Source organism: Formica exsecta, unplaced genomic scaffold, assembly GCF_003651465.1.
Source record: "Formica exsecta isolate Colony F162 unplaced genomic scaffold, ASM365146v1 scaffold56, whole genome shotgun sequence".
NCBI lineage: Eukaryota > Metazoa > Arthropoda > Insecta > Hymenoptera > Formicidae > Formica > Formica exsecta.
Genome location: NW_021852847.1, coordinates 124477 through 145730, shown reverse-complemented (window position 1 = coordinate 145730; position 21254 = coordinate 124477). Strand labels below are relative to the sequence as shown.

The 21254-nt window shown below is 30.2% G+C and overlaps 2 protein-coding genes across 5 annotated transcripts in view; one reads left to right on the top strand and one right to left on the bottom strand.

Annotated features, from left to right (window-relative positions):
- Positions 1–286: 286 nt before the first annotated feature.
- On the bottom strand, positions 287–1385 carry LOC115242064. Of its 3 annotated transcripts, none has more exons than XR_003884999.1 (2): positions 635–1385; positions 287–555 (listed from the first exon to the last, which is right to left on the bottom strand). XR_003884999.1 is itself a non-coding variant. In XM_029818096.1 (2 exons), the coding sequence occupies exons 1-2, from the start codon at positions 928–930 to the stop codon at positions 396–398; spliced, it is 441 nt and encodes a 146-aa protein (XP_029673956.1). In that variant the 5' UTR covers positions 931–1385; the 3' UTR covers positions 287–395. The 3 variants fall into 3 exon arrangements, 1 of the variants encoding a protein (XP_029673956.1); XR_003884998.1 differs by having other exon boundaries at positions 640–1385; XM_029818096.1 differs by having other exon boundaries at positions 650–1385.
- A 3147-nt stretch (positions 1386–4532) lies between these two features.
- Positions 4533–21254, top strand: part of LOC115242063 — a 74244-nt gene continuing 57522 nt past the window's right edge. Inside the window, exon 1 of one of the 2 annotated variants that reach the window (XM_029818094.1) lies at positions 4533–5498. In XM_029818094.1, the coding sequence (XP_029673954.1) occupies positions 5327–5498 (172 nt within the window). In that variant the 5' untranslated portion in view covers positions 4533–5326. The remainder of the gene's footprint in view (positions 5499–21254) is intronic. The other variant, XM_029818095.1, reaches the window with a different exon arrangement.

Sequence of the window (21254 nt, the reverse complement as noted above, 5' to 3'; positions counted from 1 at the left end):
CGCGCTACCGCGATGCCAGCGCTATCTGGACGCTCACCAGATGGTACTGATATCTCACTATGAAATTCTGCGTAAAGCCTATCACACACAAATTGGTCTTTTAGAGAATGTCTATACTATTTAAATACGTATTATTGCTAAATTATATAAAAATAATTTATATTCTTTATATTAGTACATTCTCAGTATTTCTTTATAAAATATACATATTGTATAAGTTGACAATATTAATATATTTATAAATATAATGGAAAAAAATAAAAAAATACGTTTATGTAAACATATATAGATATTTATATATTTTATATTCATAACTATATATTTTAATGACAAAACTGTACTATATTTTATATTTATAAGTTTATATTTTATAATGACAGACCTGCACATCAGATTCATAGCGCAATATAAATAGCCCCAATCGGTGTAATTACTGTTGTCTCGTCACATCCTTCGACAATTAATTGCATATCATCACATTTCAGCCATCGCCCTGAAGGTTTTTGACAGTAGTCAATAAAATGACCAGGAATGTGTTCGATGACACCTATCAAGCTGAAAATATCAAACAGATTTTCATATGTTTAATAAGCAAATAAAACGATACATAATAAACGATATCTATGTATATTACTAAACATATCAGTACTGTTTTCCAAAATTCAGTGTAACTGGAACATCTGCTAACTGGCATTTGACGCCATGTGTTTTCTTGCGATGTGTCCTCGTATCCAAATCAATAAAGATGTGGAAATGTGAACGAATCGTTTCAATGACTGTTTCTGGGCTATTTTTTTGTTGGCATTTAACATTATAATAATGTCCATTGAATAAGACGGCATCTTGCAATGCTTGAATACCTTTGGTATTGATCGTTCTGATATTTACTTCAAAATATATGCAACATTCGTTGGTAATAACGTTATACATTCCGGATTATTACATTCAGATGATCTAATTGCACTTGGCTCACAAGGGAAGGTAGGCAATCCGGAAATTCAGAAAATTCTGAAACTTTGTGTGCAAGTAGAGTAGTTCATCCGTAACACAAAACTATTTTTTGTTTGTGCAAAATTAAGGTTTGAGGGGGTGAATCACCGCTTGAAAAAAATGTAGACTTTTTTTTGCGAAATAACTGCCGAACGGTGAGAGATATCGAAAAAAAGTTTAAAGTTAAAAGTTGCATCTTTTTTTTATGTCTACAAAGCTGCGTATAGATAAGTATTAAAAAATTCATATTTTTCGAGTTACCCCACCACCAATCCTTAAAATTGAGTTTTTGTAGTTTGTAAATTTATGCAAAAATACTTTTTCATAACCTTTTTCCATACATCATAATAAGTTCTATTTAATTATTGTTCTATTATAGTTCTATTTAACGGTTGTTCTATTAAAAAAAAAAAAAAAAGTCGAATTTTTAAGTCTGTTTTAGCAGTTTTAATTATTAAAATCGTTTTATAAAACGATATTTAAATTATTATTATATTAATATAAATTTCAGACAACTTTTAATTATTTAAGCAAGTCAATATGTACTTACAACTACATGAAAAATATAACTAATTAAAACCAATCAGTGACGTATATGAATCATAATAATAGCAACATACATTACTTGAGATGTTATTTTATTACACAATTTTGCAAACTGCACGATAAATAAAATATTGCATGAAATTCTATTTTAACATTAAATGACACAGAATCACATTGATGCGCCGATAACCTTGTCGAACTTTCTGATTTACGTAATGCGGACGAGTTTATTTTGTAAACCGCACGAAAAATAAAATAAGGATAGTGTTTTGTGGGGCATAGATTGGACTGCTATTGCAAAGGAATAAAATGGTGATAAGTTTATGTCAAACAAAACAACAAATGTACAATTACAATTGTAATATTTCATGGAAGTTGCGAAATGTTTCTGCAATGTTACTGCAAGCCTGCGGCAACATTGAAATGTCCGTCCTTAGAAATATTACAATGTAAGATTATAGTAATGTTACGGTACAATGTATTTGTAATATTGAAATGCGTTGTTACTTTATGCGGGCACTAGGATCCATTATTTGAGCGAGCAGTTCGTCTCGTGTATTCACTTTTCTTCTGTACACTTCACTGTACACGTTCACGGATGAAGGTTGAAGTGTACAGAAGAAAAGTGAATACACGAGACGAACTGCTCGCTCAAATAATGGATCCTAGTGCCCGCATAAAGGAACATCATGATGTACTCAGACGAGCAACACGCCATGTTCACACAACAGTTGAAAAATGCATTGATGTTAACGGTGGAAATTTATTATAATCTGTAAAAAATGTATCACTTGAACAATAAATATTAGAAATAGTACGTAGTATTTCTTTCTTGTCAGTAATTTTGCAACTGTACATTCAAGTCGCTCTATCTCGGAAACCGTGGGTAATAGGACATATATTCATATGAACATTTTTGCTTAAAATGACCGATACGATCACTTCCCAGGATATTGACCTTTCCTCCTGTAACACCCTGTATAAAGACATCCAAGAGAGATAAGAAAAAAGATTGTGAATTTACGCAATTACACCGAGTTTTTTCTCGTCTCTTTTGGATGTCTTCATATATATTCAAAGTTTATCTATTTAAATCTGAAGTATCTTACATATTAAAAAATTATTATCAACTTTTTGATTTTATATAGGAATGGAAACTATTAAATAATTTTTTGTTATCTAATTAACATCACTTTTATAAATAATTTACGTTTAAGAGATTGATAATGATTAAATAATTTAATTCATAAAAGTTAAAATTTTAGTTATATGTATAGATATTAGATTCTATTTTACATCTTAAGTAGACAATAAACGGATAATTTTAACTTTTTCGGACATTTATTTGTTCGATTTCTGAATAATCAGTTTAATATCTGAATTCCCTGTGTTGGGATCGTATCAGATAAATTAAACTGATAAAAATAGTTATATCTTTAATCTTACTAGCCGCTCTTTGCAAGCTTTATATAATCATCATGACTGAAACTTAAATGCGGGATAGATATAACGCAACACGCGCCGCATAGCATTAAACGAACGAACTAACGATTACCGAAAACTGTTTTTTGTAATGCTTTTGGAATGTTGCTGTAATATTCTCATGAAATATTATAATTATATGTTCCAATAATATTTCACCAATATTACATTGCAACTTGCAAGATTGTAACAATATTGCAATATAATTCCAATGTTCTGTGCTGTATGGGAATTTTTCTCAGGATCTATACAGCACAAAACATTGCAACATTGCAACATTGCGGCAATGTTCAATGTTGCAAATTGCAAATTGGGGAAACCCGGATCTTCGCTTTATATAATTCTCATGAAAATTCTAATTAAATTTCAAATACGAGATGGAATCATCGCGTGTCGCTTAGCGGTAAACAAACGAACTAGCGGCTGAATACTGTTTTTTTATAAAGTATTTGGAATGTTGCAGTAATATTTTTCATGAAATATTACAGTGACATATTCCTGTAATGTCTCTATAATATTATATTGCAACATTATAACATTACTGCAATGTAATTATAATGTCTGTGCTGTATGGGTTTCGATGTATCCTTCAGGAACTACGCGTCCCTGTTCGAATCACCTATGAGATAGGCAATCGGTCGCATACCAGCATTATGCATAACGTCTGACAATACTAGTCCACGTTCTTTAAATTAAATAAAAAACAAGTAGAGTTGTGCAAATCAGAAACTTGTATATTGCTTCCTCATCATTTTATCTTACAAAGCTTAAGCTGCTTTAAGCATGCGTAATAATACTCTATTCATGTAAAGAAATTTAATTCGATATCTCAAATTTTCCGAAAATTATAGCGTGTACAGACATCTCTCAAAAAATTCAAAATTTTATAAAAAATAAACTCTTTCACCGATACTCACAAAATTCAGTAGCAACCATTCTTTAATAATACTTTACCCTTGTAAAAAAATTTAACCTGATATCTCAAAATTTGCGAAAGTTACAATGTATACAGATACAATATATTGCGTACATACATACATACACACATACACACATATGATACATACACACATACACACATATATACAGACATTTTTTAGGAATATGATTTTTCGACGTTTTGGAACATTCTAAACACATTGGCATAGAAAACTCGAAAAAAAATTTTGTCACGAAAACAAAGCTTCCTCTATGAGGAAGCAAAAGACAACCAAAAATAAAAATGGAATCAAAGAACAAATGGATTAATACTATCAGACGTCACGCGCAATGCTGTCATGCGACCGATTGCTTACCTCATAGGCAGTCCGAATAGAAACGTGTCCCATACAACACAGAACATTACAGCAACATTACCGTAATATTGCAATGTTGCAGCAATGTTACTACAATGTTCTGTGCTATATGGGTAAGGGCGCATCGAAGGACAGCGAGCTTTTTGATAAAAAATGATTCTCTTGATGTGACCTATGAAGTTTGTTCTACGTGTCCTGAAACACTTTACATGTTATAGCAACAATGGCGATATATGCTCGAGTTCCGCTTTCAAAAAAAAATCTCTCAGAGACATTGCCAGGCACTGTGCTCCGTCGCCGTTTGCACAGTACGGTGGAAAAATACAGGAGGAGGTGGATGCGCCGCAGAGCAACATTACCATTACGCGGCGGTCAAGGGAATGAAAATATGGCTTCGCTGTATTGCGCAGAACATCGGCGCCTTAGCGTCGCGACGACCCTTGCGGGGTGAGTCGTTGCTTGGTGCCCGCGCCTTTTTGCTGTGCTACGTGGCACAATCGCACGGAGTACACACGACAATGCGATCATATTGTGAGAACGCGATCGTTATCCCTACTGTCTAGATTCAACCCCTTTTTCGGGTTGGCGTAGACCAATTAAATATAGAAGAAAAAAGAAAACAAGAAGAAGAAAAAAAGAAGAAGAAATCATCTGAATTGTTCGATCTACGAATCGCGCTATCTTTGATAATCAAGGAAAAGTCCAACGCGTCGACAGCGAGCTTCTTTAAACGACAACAAAGGATCGCTAGATTGTAAAAACGTGGGGAGATCCACACGGGCAAGACGGGGAAAGAGAGCTACGGGTAAGGTCAGGTTCCGCGGCAGCGACTATGCGCGTGATCGATCGCGCGCATCTCCACGATCGGCTGGAGATGTGATACCGGAAGTAGGCCAGGCAGAATTGACCTGCGTGGACGTATAAGTACGGCATACAGGGTGCGTGCGTGCGTACGAGTACGACGTGTAAGCTGTAGGTGTGCCGCGTGGGTCCAGGAACCAGCAGTTGTAGAGATGCGCGTCGCCGCGACGGCCTCTCTGTCGCCGATGTGTTCATCGTCGAGGGCTACTCTTTGGTACAATGCTACCATTGTGCGACTGCTCTGTGTTATTCTGGTCTCTTGCTGGATTATTCTTGATCAACCGGCCTTGGGCCTGCCGAATCCGGAGTTGACAACAATGGAAGGTAAGATAACTTCGGCGTTGCATGATGCTCAGGATTTTATGTGTATCATCCTTTTTGGAATTGCATTACGAGAGAAATATCATATTTCTCACATCTTTAAAATAACAAGCGTGCGAAAAAAAACCATTCGCAATGTTTTAATTGAAATTAAACGCTATGAATACCTATTGTATCTACTTTTGTAGTCATTTATCTTTTGCATTGATGATTTTTATTTAATAATTTTACACATGGTTATATATATATATAATGAAAAGCATATGCAAATCTTGTAAGTCAAAATGTTTTAGAGATAAAGAAAAAGTTTTCTCTTTTTATTGACATTTACATATAACTTAAAGATCAAAGGGGTTTGTTTTATATTAACTTTCCATATTTAGCATACAATGTGTCTATACAACTTTCGATCTATAATGTCATCAAATACACTCTTGAAGTTAAATAAAGCCCACTCAAGATTATAAACAGCGTTAAAAGATTAAAAAGTTTAAAAGATGACTGAAAAAATTTAAACAATTTCTAAAAGATTAAGGAATCTTTCAGGTATTTTTTAGACTTTTTTGTTGTTTTGAATGAAAACATAAAACAAATTTCATTAAGATCATAGTGACGATATTGCACATAGAAGATACGTGTAAGCTACATTACATAAATAGTATCACTTTACATAGCAGTATACATTACATAAGTAGATATCGTGCATAATTCTCTTGTAATAAATAATATAAAATAAACTGAAGTTTTTAAAACTTTATTAATTTATTTTCTATAAAACTTCAATAGCTATTATAATTTGACAAATTGATAATATGCAATTATTAAAATGCTTATAAGGAAGTTACTTTACAGATTAGATAAAATCATCCTTTGTGAGAAATATGCGATTGGTTGATATATAATTTCCTTATGTTTTCCTATATTGCGTGCAATCATATATATGATGACGCATGCGCCACGCGAAGGACATTATATCACATGTCAAATTAAAGTGCAAGTAAACATCCCTTGTGAATTCAAGCATCGAATGATGCAGTATTAATGCATAAGAGGTCATCATATATATTTGTTATCAAAACTAAGTGCTACGTTTGTCAATACTTTAATGTCACAACAAACATTACATCCAGCATACAATGAAATATCGATAAAAACGGAAAACATGGATCAATGCTGATAAAGATAAAAACAGATGTCTAAAAACAATTTGTGATTAAATAATATTTTTAAAAGTTATGAAGTTGTATGTTTTTCTGTCTCGATATTTACGAATAAAAAGTATTGATTGCGGTAGCAAGTAAATACACTTGTCGCTCGGCTTATGCAATACCTTTTTTGCGTGATCTCAATTTTCACCCTCCTCCCCCCTCTTTCTCCCCCCTCTCTCAAAAGCTTTCCAAAATAAAAATTATCTTATTAATTTGTCTGAATAATTGCACACATAGCACATAATGTTACAGAAATGTTTTAGCAATTTTGTAATATACTAGGAGTATTATGTATTACAGTCAAATATTACAAAAATATTACTGATATATTACACGTTTATAATAACATTGAAATATTACAGTTACATTGTTGCAATATATCACATACTAAATAGCAAGGTGACGTCAAATGATGTTTTAATTTTGTCTTATCGACATTAGAGACGTCGTTAAAACATTATTAACAATAAGACATCATTTGGCGCCACCTTGCTACTAAGGATGTTATACATCAGATTAGAGTATAAATAAAATATTTCAGAGATAATATATTTGTTTTGTAATGTTACGAATATATTTTTTTATTATTATTACTCAAACGTATACATTAAGTAGTATACATTAAGTATACTTTTAAGTAATATTAATGAGAAATATATTCGTAACATTATAAAATCATCATACACACATACATATATTAAGGAGGGAAACCAGTGTAACGGCTAAAAAATCGACTAAAAAAGTATTTTCTTAGAATATGAGACAATAGCTTTAGTTGCACATATGGAATTTTCGATTGAATAATTTTTTTTTTTTTTTTGTAATATTGAAAAACAGTGGTCAATGTCTCATCGATTCTGAAACTTTTTTTCTTTAAAAGTCCGCCATTTTGTATTAAATTTTTTTTTCTTGAATCCGTGTAACTGAAGCTATTGTTTTATATTTTAAGAAATTTTTTTTTTCCAGGGCTTCCATTGCCCCGCTATACGCATGCGCCCGTTTTTTTTTTTTTTTTTTAAGGCAGCTTACACTATTGGCTATTGCAGCTATAAATATTAATATTTTTTAACGAAAATTTCACAAAATGTAGTTTAAATTATGTACTTTATGATGTTAATAACGTGATCTGAAAAAAAAAACACAATTATTTATCAGAAAAAAAACCTTAAAAATAGCCTTTTTTTAGCCGTTACACAGGTTTCCCCCCTTAAATTTCACGAAACAAAATGTTATTAAAGTTAATTTATTATGCATATGGTTCTTGGAAAAATACAATTGTATGTAATATTGGCACAAAATAATAAATTTATCTTGCTACGGAATTTTATAAGCTTTTGCGCATATGTTTTGATAGAGCCATGATTCTATATATCTGTTTTGTTTACCTATGACTATTCCAAGATGTTGTGATTTGCATGGTGTATAATAATGAACAAATTTGTATCAGGTATCAATTTTTTTCCTATAATGTATAAATTATTATTTTGACTTTTAGCGATATTGAGATCTCAAATGATAGTATTATCCTTTAGTACAATGTAGTTATTTTTGTTATCGTCACAATTTAAAAAAACAAATCTAAATGTAATATTTTATACTCTTTTTTTTATAATCACGTTCATGATTCAATGAATCATTTTACTGAAGAAATTTTTTGTTACGTGTTCCATTAGAGCGGCTGATACAAAAATTTAACTCATAAAGTCTTAATGATTATTATTACAATAATAAAGAGTTATTAGAAGAGTATCACTGCAATATGTTTGTTATAAAACGATATTAACAACGAAAGTAACATTTCAACAAGATAATCTTTATCGTATTAACATAATATTTTATATCATAACAATTCCTCGAGAAATTATACAATATAATTACAATTTATTTGTAATATAAAAATATTAAAATGATCTAATTCCTCGCAATATTACATAAATATTACAGTACTACAATTGTGATATGTCACCATTATATTATTGCAATTCATTTTGGTGGACATTTTAATATTATTGTGATATCTCTGTAATATTCTAGCAATATTCATGCTATATTTCATTGTAATCTTGCTATGGAAAAATGATATTGTTGTGATATTGCTGTTATATTATGTGCTATAATATATAAGATATTTCTAACCATCCGTACAGGCCTTTTAAGAAAAAGGGAAGTGAATTTTATCAAAAATCGCAAAAATTTCGATGACTAAATCCTGTACGCTATATTGTATTATATGATGATATTTTCAACTTTTGGTGCCGATTGGAAATGGACTATCCAGACTAAAAGTCAAATTTTTTAAATGGAACATGGCACTTTTTATCATAGATTCAGATCCCCCGGCAAAAAATAAGAAATTTTTATCACAAACATTTTTTTCTAAAATGCCTCTATCGACTTCGACATAATTTTTAAAGTGTGATTTACGAAGAGGATGTAGTTAGATAGGAACTGGGCTCTCCAGATCTAAAGACAAATTTTTTTAATGGAACATGGCACTTTTTATTGCAAATTTGGATTATACATAAACATAAACAATTTTTTTACATTTATTTACATAAATGAATAAATAATTTTAATAAATTTGTTATTATTTTAATAACATGGTTACAAAATGATAAAAAAGAAATTGTAATATGGTTAATAAACTTTATTAACATAAAGGATTAAACATTTATTAATAATCTGGAAATAATCTTGAAAGTGTGATGAAAAAATAAACTTTAACTGCATTCCTAGACGAGTTAGCGTGTATCATTTCAATGTTCATCATTTTAGAAAAAAGTATTTGGGACAAAAGTTTTTTATTTTTTGCTAGGGAATCCGAATCTGCAATAAAAAGTGCGGTAATTATTCAGAATCACGGCTCCACCTGCAAATGGGCTGCAAATTTTTTTACGGGCTTTTCATGTTTAGGAAGAAATATAAATAACCATTTTTAGTTGGGGGAGGCCCAAAAAAAAGTTATAGACCAAAAAAGGGTAATTATTTCGAATAAGGTCTTTTCTGAATTTTGACAAATATGATCGGATGTCTCGGTAAAACTTTTTGTTGTGACTCCAACAGTGATAATCAGTCGAGGGAGCCCGTCCCCCATCACTCCCACCCCCCAAAAAACGAAAAACCCAAAATTACCGAAAATTATAATTACCCTTTTTTGGTCTATAACTTTTTTTTTGGGCCTCCCCCAACTAAAAATGGTTATTTATATTTCTTTCTAAACATAAAAAGTCTGTAAAAAATTTGCAGCCCGGTTGCAGGTGGAGCCGTGATTCTGAATAATTACCAATTAGTCATCGAAATTTTTGCGATTTTTGATAAAATGCACTTCCCTTTTTCTTAAAGGACCTGTACGGGTGGTTAGGGATACCCTGACGTGAGAAGAAGATAATCTGTCTAAATCTTTATCTCAATATTTACAGAAAGTGTTCCACATGTCTTCCTTCTATTTTCATACATGCTTGGCATCTTCTTCTTGCGAATCGTAAAGATCCGCAATCGCCGGTTGATGACAACTGACTGATTACCGGTGAAATCTTCCGTTATGAAGTATGTATGGAAATTGAATGAGAACATTCAGAACGCGGTTTATAAACACTGAGGTAAACATCGCATGCGACACGTAGAAGCCAGTAAATCAATCATGATGCTAACATACAAAAATGTTTATATTTCAAAAACGGTTGAACTATCGACTTATGTTTGCTAAGGTTTTTTTACTCAGTATGGTATCTACTATCTACCATTTAAATATTGAATAGTTTTTTTGAACACTCTGTATAAGTGACATCTCACCAATGACTTTGATCTTCATGTATATTGTAGAAGTAAAGATAATCGGATAATGAGTAAATCTCGTATGAATAGTTGCAAAACACACATGTAGAATTATATAATTATAGATTTCATCAATTTTTAATTTCGTATTTATTAAAGACTACTCAAGCAGTCGAATTTTTATTTGTTAATAGCTTTTTAATAAACAATAGGCGACTGTTGAAACTTTTTAAATGTTACTCAGAGTCGTCATCTTAACAACATTAAGGTCAAGAATATTGAAGAGGATATGCTCTAATGTAAAGATTTATTATTAAATTATAATTTAAGTTATATATCTTTTTTTAAAATTTATGTACGAGCACGGATTAAAATAAAAGTAACATGAATCAATATTCTTCTCAGAACATGTATGAAGATCGATAATTATTGTTTTTCAGTTGTAATTTGTGCTACAGAATCTGCATTAGCTTGAAGAAAAAGATTTCTACATAAATAAAAAATTGAAAGAACTTTTTTATAATATACGTAAAAAATTCTAATATAATGCAAACTTCTTATTAACGAATATATTTAAAAAATCTTTTGTTTTGTAATCCATGCATTTAAAAATCCGAAAAATGGAAGATACATTAGAGTTAGAGCATAATCTCTCGAAAGGTATAGAAATGGTTTTATTTTATTGCTCAAAGATGAAAGGTTATCATTTTTATCTATTAATTTGTAATCGTTTTAGTGTCTTTCTGTTATTTTTCTTTATCTGAATCAATCATCATAAAATATAATGGTTTATATAGTTTTAATATTTCGCCTAGCTCTAAATTGTTTTATGCATTTTTTTTGGATTCTATTTAGTTTTCCGACATCTTTTATCTTTTATTTATTTTGATCCACGCAATTTTTGTAGGCTATCTTGTTCAGAAAGAATACGTGAATATTCTGCGCTTCCTATTGTTCGCTGAAAATCTATTGGTTCAACATTCTATTAACAATTTACATTTAGGACTCATTCAATTCGATTTGTTCATGTTAATACGTTTCTCAATATATTTATTCTTTGATGATTTTCATTAAAAATAGAATATTAAAGCGGCAATAATAACGCATTAAAACTTACGAAATTATCTATTTTGATTTTAAAGTTGTTTTAAAATAGATGGTTATAAAATAAAAAATAAATATTAATTTACAAAATGTAGACTAATATAATGAAATTAAACTAAATAATCAACACGTTTTAATACAAAAAATATTCCGCCCACGTGATACATCTCGGTAATGTTTTACACACATTTAACTTGCATATTTGGCTCACAAAATTAGTTTTTTTTTGTTTTGCTGATTTGTCAATTTTTAATGTTATACAAATGTTACGTTACATTTTGTTTGTCACAAATTGAAAATATGTACATATCTGCAATATCAAAATCTGAAACGTTATCTCAGGATGATTCTAAAGATTACTGACAAACTTCAGGAGCGTATAGAGGAGTCGGAAGATAGCAACTTTTGACTAGGAATCCATATTTTCCGAAATAATTCTGAGTCGATACAAGTCTTTGAATGTAAAGAACTACATTGTGAACAATGTACCAACGAGAGAAATAATATTAATTTGTACAAAATATAATAACTAACCAAAGGTTATATGAACACAATAATACTGTACAGTATTACAAAAGGTGTTTGAAGTGGCACCCACCACAATGCACGCATTGCATCGTCGAACTTTGACGCACTCTCTCAAATACCCCCGGGCAATCCAGGACCACGCCAGATGCTGCAAGTATTCTGGCTACAAGTGTTTCTGGGTTATCCACCAGTGTCTCGTAAATGAGGCTTTTGATATGCCCTTAAAAAAAGTAATCAAGAGGCGTCAAGTCAGGTTTGTACCGACTCAGGATTACTTCGGAAAACATGGATTCTTAGTCGAAAGTTGCTATATTCCGATCCTCCTATACGCTCCTGAAGTTTGTCAGTAGCCTTTAGAATCACCCTGTATTAATCTTTGTAGAAATAAAAAAACCCCAAATTTTCTCATCATACCTTTATGTTAATTTTTTAAAAATCCAAAGCTTCAAACTTTCTCGTCATATTGCGAAGCGTAATTACAAGGATTTAAAAAAACATTAATTGCGCCGTGCGAAATTAATATCTTATAAAAATTCCGCGTTGAAGTTTCATATCTTATATGTTCGATTAGTTTGATCATCAACCTCAACAATGGCATCCAAGCCAATCTTAAAGCCCATATCGATTAGTTTCTACGATATCGAAATAGAATCATCAGGTAGCGTATGTGCGATCAGAATAATCGCACGAGATAAACGCTCCATAAAGCACGAGTGATACGGTAAATTGTCTGTTTATTAATGATTAACTTAGATATGTTGTTGCACGTTCGTTTCATATCTTACTAATGTTAGCATGATGCTGTAAGTACATCAGTGGGCGATAGGGTATAAAAAGTAATAAAAATTGAATTTCTTTGCATTAGGTAGATGGATAATTGTGGCTTGCATGTAAATGATGCAATTAGAGTGGAGAGACCTATGTAATCTGACAATGAGCGTAATAAAATTGAAAGATATGCATATTTTAGAAAGTATCTCTATTTAACACTATTTGGCAACGGCGCTTGCTAGTGTTTTGCATCAAGTCACACGTAGCAATTATGCGCAGCAAACAATCACGCACAAAGCACAGCGAGACGGATATCTATACCGATATCTATACCATGTGTCTATATGCGAGTCGCCCAGTTGAGAGTAACTCATTTATATTTACCAAGAATAAAACTGCATAAAAATGATTAAACATTTATTTCGATTCCACTTATCATTTTTTATAAAGTTAAAATCACGTTATGTTACCGAAACAATTTTATTTTTCGAAATTCAGTCTAGTAATAATTAATGAATTGTTAAAATAGCAAATATTGTGTGAATATCATAGAAACTTCTAGAATTAATAAAAGTCCACGAATATCTTAAAATGTTTGAGCACAGAATGTAAATTTCTTTTTTCAAGACTGCAGAATGAAATTACATTTTTATCGAGAACGTTAAAACGGTTAGGATATAGTTTAGACTATAATGTAACTGATATAACATTTGTGTTATGTAGGGCGCTAAGTATAAAACACACCGAATAAATCAATAAACAACATAACGCAGCCCCCCTCCCCGTATATATAGCTGTTATTTATTTATGCCATGTATATAGCACGTATTATTTTTTCCGTCGCGGTTTGTCACAGCACTATACTATGTCAAGATTAACTTAAAAAATGTTACATACAGAGTACATAAGTAAATATAAGTAGATGACATGTCAATCGCCAATGAAGAAGTCGGAAACCGGCCGTATCGCATGATCGAAAATGAAAAGTTAATAGCTAGATACAAAATTTCATGCCGATACAATTGGCGTATAATTTCTAAAATAATCTTGTCAAGTCATACATCATTGTATTTGTTTCGAACAACGCTACAACACTATTTTTATTATATCGAAATATTTATATTATTGTAAACAAGTATATGCATATTTCCGATATGCATATATCCGATCTCTAACATAGATAACTTTTGTGAGTGATCAATATATTCACAATAGAGTTTAGTTAAAACTATTTCGTGTGCGTGAGCGTGTGCGTGTGCGTGGGTGGTTTTTGGGTATGCGTATGTGCGTACGTGTTTGCGCGTGTGTATGCGTGCGTGTGTGTGTGTGTGTGTGTGTGTGTGTGTATGATGTATTTTAATTTAGGAGATAATAAGGGGTAGTCACTTATACTGGGACTCCCTATATATGTATATCGATTATTTTACTTGCTATGCTATTGTAATAATTCTCAAGGAAATCAGACGAGATGCCATTTAAAAGTGATATTTAATTTGTACATTTGAAATGTGAGTTTGTTATATTTTTCAAGTAAAATTTATTATACAAAATTTCGAATGTATTCATAAAGTATATATTGTTACGTCTTTTGTTAATATAAGAAGAATAGGAAGTCTGCTTTTTAATAAAAAAAAAAAATAAATAACACGAAGCATCTGCCAATCTGCACGGGAGAAATTTTGATTTTAAAAGAAGATATAATAATATAATAACAAATACTACTATACTCTACTACACTTTAATTAAAATTCAGATTAAGCAATGAAAACAATTAAATATTCAATTATACTCTCTCCCTCTCTCACTAATCTTTATTGTGCGATTTTTATCCATCAATTGTACATATTTTTTAATGTAAGTGCTCCTAAAAAGTTCTCGTAATTTTATAATATTTGTAAATATGTATCTAAATTACTTTTTGCAAAACATTTACTTATTATATTTATTGCTATAAGTAGTTCACAAAGAAATACCGAGATAATTTGATGTTTTATTGTTTGCAAGAGTCTGATTAAGATTAATGTTCTTCTCACATTCGCTTGATTTAGACTCGAGAAATAAGGCGTGAATAAGAGTTCGCGATTTTAACGAAACATACATGTCTTTTCAAACAACAGAAAAATTTAAAACATGTTAAGAGCTTAGAGAATCAAAATGCAAAATTAAAATATTTTTTTCTATACCTTTACGATTGATCTTTTAGTTACAAGAATTTGTTTTTCTATCTATTGCTACACATAATTGTCCAACTTATGCGTGCGTAGATCACCTTGACATCTATTGTTATGCCCCGCAGGAATGATCGATATTAGAGATATTATGTTCCAAAGCACTGCAGTAGTTGTATTATTGCATTTCTTTGCGACATAAATATTACTAATGATTAAGCTTACAAAATGACACATTAACATAAAGCTCATGTCAGTGTAAAATCTAAGAATCTAATGCAACATAGTAGAAGGTTTAAAAACACGTAAAAGTAGATTTTTTGTTGTATTTTTTGTATGTACAAAAATGGAATTGTTAATAAAATGAATAAAATACTTAATATAGCTTAAATTAAATTGTTAAGAAAATTAATAAAATACTTTACCATTAATAATAGTTTTTTTTTAATTATGTTATTTATGTTACTTTCAATTGCTGTAGCAACGCCAGGTCTTTTGCATTAAATTTGGTAAAATTGCATAAAAGGTCACATCTCACCGATTTAATCGCTATTTAGATATGTTGGAGGAGTGTTCTGAGTAATTCCCGTAAGAATTAAGTGACGGACGGCATTGGTTTAGGAGATATAACAAATTAAAGTTTGATAACAAAGTTTGTGTACATCGTAATAATGTATTATTTTTTGACAAAAACTTTTTGACCTTTTTCTTTATGACCTTCACGCGTGATCGCGAAGGAGCTCCTGTCTCTGCACCTCGCCCCGAAAAAAATTAACCTAACCCAACCCATTTCTTTATTTTTTTGTTTTTAATTTATATTTTTGTATTTCTTTTATATCTTATTTTTTATTTATCTTTTTTTACATTAAATTTTTATTTTTATATTATATACAATATTGTTATAATATTGTTCGATATTATAATTTTTGCAAGAAAAATACCTAAGTTTAAATAATTTTTTATATTCTTAATTGGTGCGTCTTTCCTTTTATATTATAATTTTTTTATAGGAAAGATATATTTGAACAATAAACAATAAAATAATGCTTCTTTGTATAAAGCCTTTTTAGATGTATTGAATTTTAATGCTTTTTTTGTGTTAAAATTACAATAATTTTTTAAATAGATGTGCGTGGACTTAGAGCCTTTTTTACCTTTTCTGGAAAAAATAATTTTTTAAGAGTTATATCACTATTTTTAATGATATTTATACATGAACTTAATTAAAAATATCTTATTTGGATCTTTGGATCTTACTTTAATAACACATTGGATCTTACTTTAATAACACGTAGAATAATCAGATTTCAAATAAGCTTAATTAATGACTTTAATTTGTATTATATAAAAAGAAGAACAAAAATTTAATCAATATATAAATTACTCCACAGAACATAAAAATATATATATTAAATATCTATATTTAATCATATGTGTATATATGTATATAGAGTAGCGCAATTGTTGGTAAATAGTAATTGCCTTTGCAGAAGATACATCGCACATTTCGTTTTCATTCGCTCATACTAATTACGAAATAATAAGTTTTACCCTTTATCTTTATTCTAAGTAAAATACTTAGTTTATGCAGACCGGCGAGAAATTTGCCTGTAATCTGCATTATTTGTATATTCGGATCACAGAGCACTTTTTGTTATAGTATGATCTTTTGTTGTATATTTTGATGGTATCATTCGCATCCATCACAAAGGAAGAGAACAAGCATATAATAATATGAACCATAAGAAATTTGATGTTAGCAAAAACGGAACCGTAATATCTGCGTAAATGTAATTGATGAAAATAGAATCGTTAAAATGTAATAATAATAAATCTGTAAATGTAATAATATCTCACATCCGACTTATATATGTATGGGGCATTATTTATGAAGTGGTCCACCCAAATTTTCAAAGTTTTTCTATCATGCTGAAGTTTGCACAAATTGTAGTCTTATCAAAAGTAAAATCGTTGCCCAAACCTTTTAGCCCGCGACCAACGGGCTCTTTATTAACAGAGGCTTGAATTTTTATCATTTGGGCGGTCGCGTTCAACTTCAAATGCCGATAAGTTCCAATAGACTACACCGATTTTAAAAAACAAGTACCCAGTAAACACTGTTTGTTGCAACAATATAACGTCACAGTAACAAATAATATAACACAAGATACTTATATGATATATAGCTGAAATATATCATATGTGTTACTATGTAATATTATAATGGTTACTGTATTAAATATTATTGCAATCTAACTTTGTTATCTTAGTGTTATAATATAACAGAATATGATTGCAATATAATATTGTTATATGTATATGTGTTCCTTTGCTTGCCGCTACGCGGCGAAATCAGACTTAACTAACTCATATTCAAGTTTATATCATGAAGTGTATATAAAGCCCATAAAAAATGGATTGCATAAGATACAAGATATATCTTTTTTTTTGACAGTTTAATTTCTGGTAAAGGCTGCATTTGGATATTCAATGCCGGTACTGAAAATCTATAGTATATCTATAGTAACGTAAACTATAGATTTTCAGTACTGGCAGTGAATATCGGAACGCAGTCACAATCTTAACAAGAAATCTAGAATATCAAACAGATTACTTGAAATTGGGCGGGTAATTGGTAAATAGTCCATTTACTGCCTATTTGAAGCAAAAAATCGGAATTTTTATAAAAATTAAATCGCAAGTTTTATACATTACATACATATAAATTATTATTTTTATTTATTTAATTACCAAATCTACGTTGGATTTTATATGAACCAATTCTATATGGAATACTACTATGATATAACAACGGTATAACATATGTTATATTGCATGTTATATTTATGAGTGAGAAATTACAATTAATCAGTAACTTACCAGTAATTCTTATGTATATTATTTGTAACATTCCCTTTTATTGCTCTTATACATATAACATTAATATAATAGTGTTTATTGGATAGTCGTTTCAAAAGATCTTTTTACGCCCTTTAATCTTACAAAATCAGTTTTTTTAAAAAGTCAAATTGCGTATAAATTATATTTTTGTAAACAAGATATATAACTAAGATAATGACAATCACTGAAAATCACAATGTAAATTCCCCAGGCATTATATTTTGGTGTAAATTTTTTTTATTTATCTATTTATATAGAAACTTAGTATGTGTATGTCGTAAAATGATTGAGAAACTATATCTAGAAAACTGGTTACAGCTATAAAATTTGTATTTTAGATTTTTCAGGTTGTATCGATCGGAGATAACGTCGATAAAATTATATTTCTCTTTCTATTTGTATTTAGTAATATTTTATATATTTAATATATGAGAGAGGTCACCACAAGCAATAGGACTGACCAAATCATCTGTCTGCACTTGCAACATCCGAGCGTCCGAGCTGCACCGTAGGTAATGCGCTCGGTCCTAAAACGGACTGTATCTTGAAAACTAAAAGTCTGCCCATTTTGATCCTGGGCTCGTTTTAAAGGGGAAGATTTCTACTTTTTTATAAGATTTTTTTCAAAAAAAAATCGAAGATGTCCAAATTTGAGAAAAAACGATTTTTATTTTTTCTTCAAAAATCTTAAATAAGTTTTGACTTTTTTTAACTTTTTTGACGTTTTTAAAAACTGATTTTATAAGATTAAAAGACGTAAAACGACCTTTCGAAATCACTACGGAGCGCTATTCTGTACATGGCTACCGATAGCTGTCGGATCGGTAAAGTAACGACAATCGTCGCTTGCATGACCGACAACTATTGATATAGCTAAGGCAAAATTATTCTGTATGTTATTTATAGCGACAATTATCGTTGCAATCGACGGTCATCGGCACAATTTTATCGATATTGTACAACCATAATAAAAAGTTAAAAGGAATATTTTTCAGCCAATAGCCTTAAAAGTATATAAGAAAGTGCATATACAAGAAACAATAAAATGTGTGAAATTTGTCAGTGACAGTGACAGATGTCAATGTTTATATAACCAAATTACATATATTAATTATAAATTATATATATATATATTAATTAATTTATATATATATATATATATATATATAATTTATAATTAATATATGTAATTTGGTTATATAAATATTTAGTTTTCGATAATCTTACCGTAATACTTTTATGTACAGAATAATGAGACAAATCAATTAGTAAAAAAAAAATAATTGTTTTTAAGAAAAAGTTTTTATATATTTATCGTTAACGATGATACAGAATAGTTTTTGGATAGTTTCTATCGATACTTTTTGACCGACGATGCTAACAACACCGATAGTTATCGATAGCCATGTACAGAATTTTTTGTAAATCGTGATAGTCTATTGGAACCTATCGACGTTTGAAGTTGGACGCGACGATCCAAATGATAAAAATTCAAGCCCTTGTTAATACAGAGCCCGTTGGTCGCGGGTCAAAAGATTTCGTCAACGATTTTACTTTTGATAGGACTACAATTTGTGCAAATTTCAAGAATTGTGCAATAATCGGGAAACGGAAAATTTAGGTGGATCACTTCATAAATAATGCTCTATATGTAATATAAAATATCATACCTTGTAACTTCTCTTGTTGTATTTGATATGATGTGATAAATCTGTATGCATATGCGTGTGCGTGCACGTACGTGCGTGTGCGTGCGTGCCCAAGCTATTGTGATTAAGCTTATTAAAAACTTAATCAATTCAGGCCTCATTGAATAAACTTTGCACGAGACACTACCGTATCTCTTGATAATGGTTACCTAATTGTAGATTTTACTGTTATAATAAAATTGTAAGTTATCGCGCGTAATAATTAGGTAATATACAATATATGCTTCACTTTCGGCGATTTCCTTTTTATCGAAATTAAAGACGACTTAAAGGCTTAGTTCCCGATGTTAATTAGTTTTTTAAAACTAAGATTTAATCTTTTAATGAAGTTGTTGAAACTAATAACAATCTGGGTAAGAGTTCCGTATCCGACCGAGATCCAAGTTTGATGAAATTTTACAAGCATTTATTAAATGTAATTGAATACCACAAGTACAAATGTGTGGAAACATTTTTTTGAGATATTCAAATTTTAATTATCTGGCTAAATGAATAATTTTTAAAATTTCCATATGAAAAAAGATTAGAATTTAAAAATATTTTACTAAAATGTTTTATTTTATTAATATCCTATGGGTCTATTTTGTAACTTCGTAATGACGATGTCGTTATTGTTACGTGTCGTTGCGCAGCTAAAACGTTTTGGAAAATAGCTGCGCCGTGTAACGATAACGAATTTGCCATTAAAAATTACAGTATAGAGGTACTAGGTCGGATACGGAATCCTTACCTAAGACTTTTATTAATATCTAATATTTGAAAATTATCACATTATTTTAAAAGAAGCAACTGCAGCAATGATAGAAAAATTTTACTGTGTAATTTTATTATATAAAATTATTACGTAAAATCACAATGAAAATTTTTTACAATGGAAAGTTTGTATTAGTTTAATTGTTTATTTTTAAAATAATATGTTAATTTTTAAACATTAGATATTAATGAAGTTTTCCATAATGTTCGTTAATTAATTTCTTGAATATTTATCTAATAAAGCACCTGCTAATACAATTTTATTTTATTTTAAAAAAGATATATCAATACTTTACATATTATTCCTATATTATACTTAATATATTTACTGCTATATATTTCTGTCTAGTTACAAGTATCTAAGCTATAAATGTTCAATGAAGCGCTTACTCTCAGCTCGGCTTTTGACATTGAGTCGATTAAGAGACTAGTACAAATGTGCACGAGTATATGCTTTCAAGTGCTTAGGCGTACGCATGCAGACCAGAAAGTAATTCAAGAGAAAAAAAAGGGTAGTTGAGGTGGCAACGGTGGTGACGAGGGTAGGCGTGGGAGTTTTCGCATGTGAGAGTATTGGCAACGTGCCATAGTGAACTGACCCACTTTTAATGTATAGATTGACCCGCTTGACGCCATTTTAACTTAGCGCCGTCGAATAGTCGCCACTTTTAATTCTATATATTTTCAGTTACTGTGGACCGATTTTTTAATCTTACAATTAGAATATTAAATATTTTCCGATAATTTCCAGCATGCTGCAATTAAGACAATTTATGGGAAAAGAATATATAGATAGAGATCAGAGTTTTCAAAGAATTATATATAATAAAAAATATTTAAAAA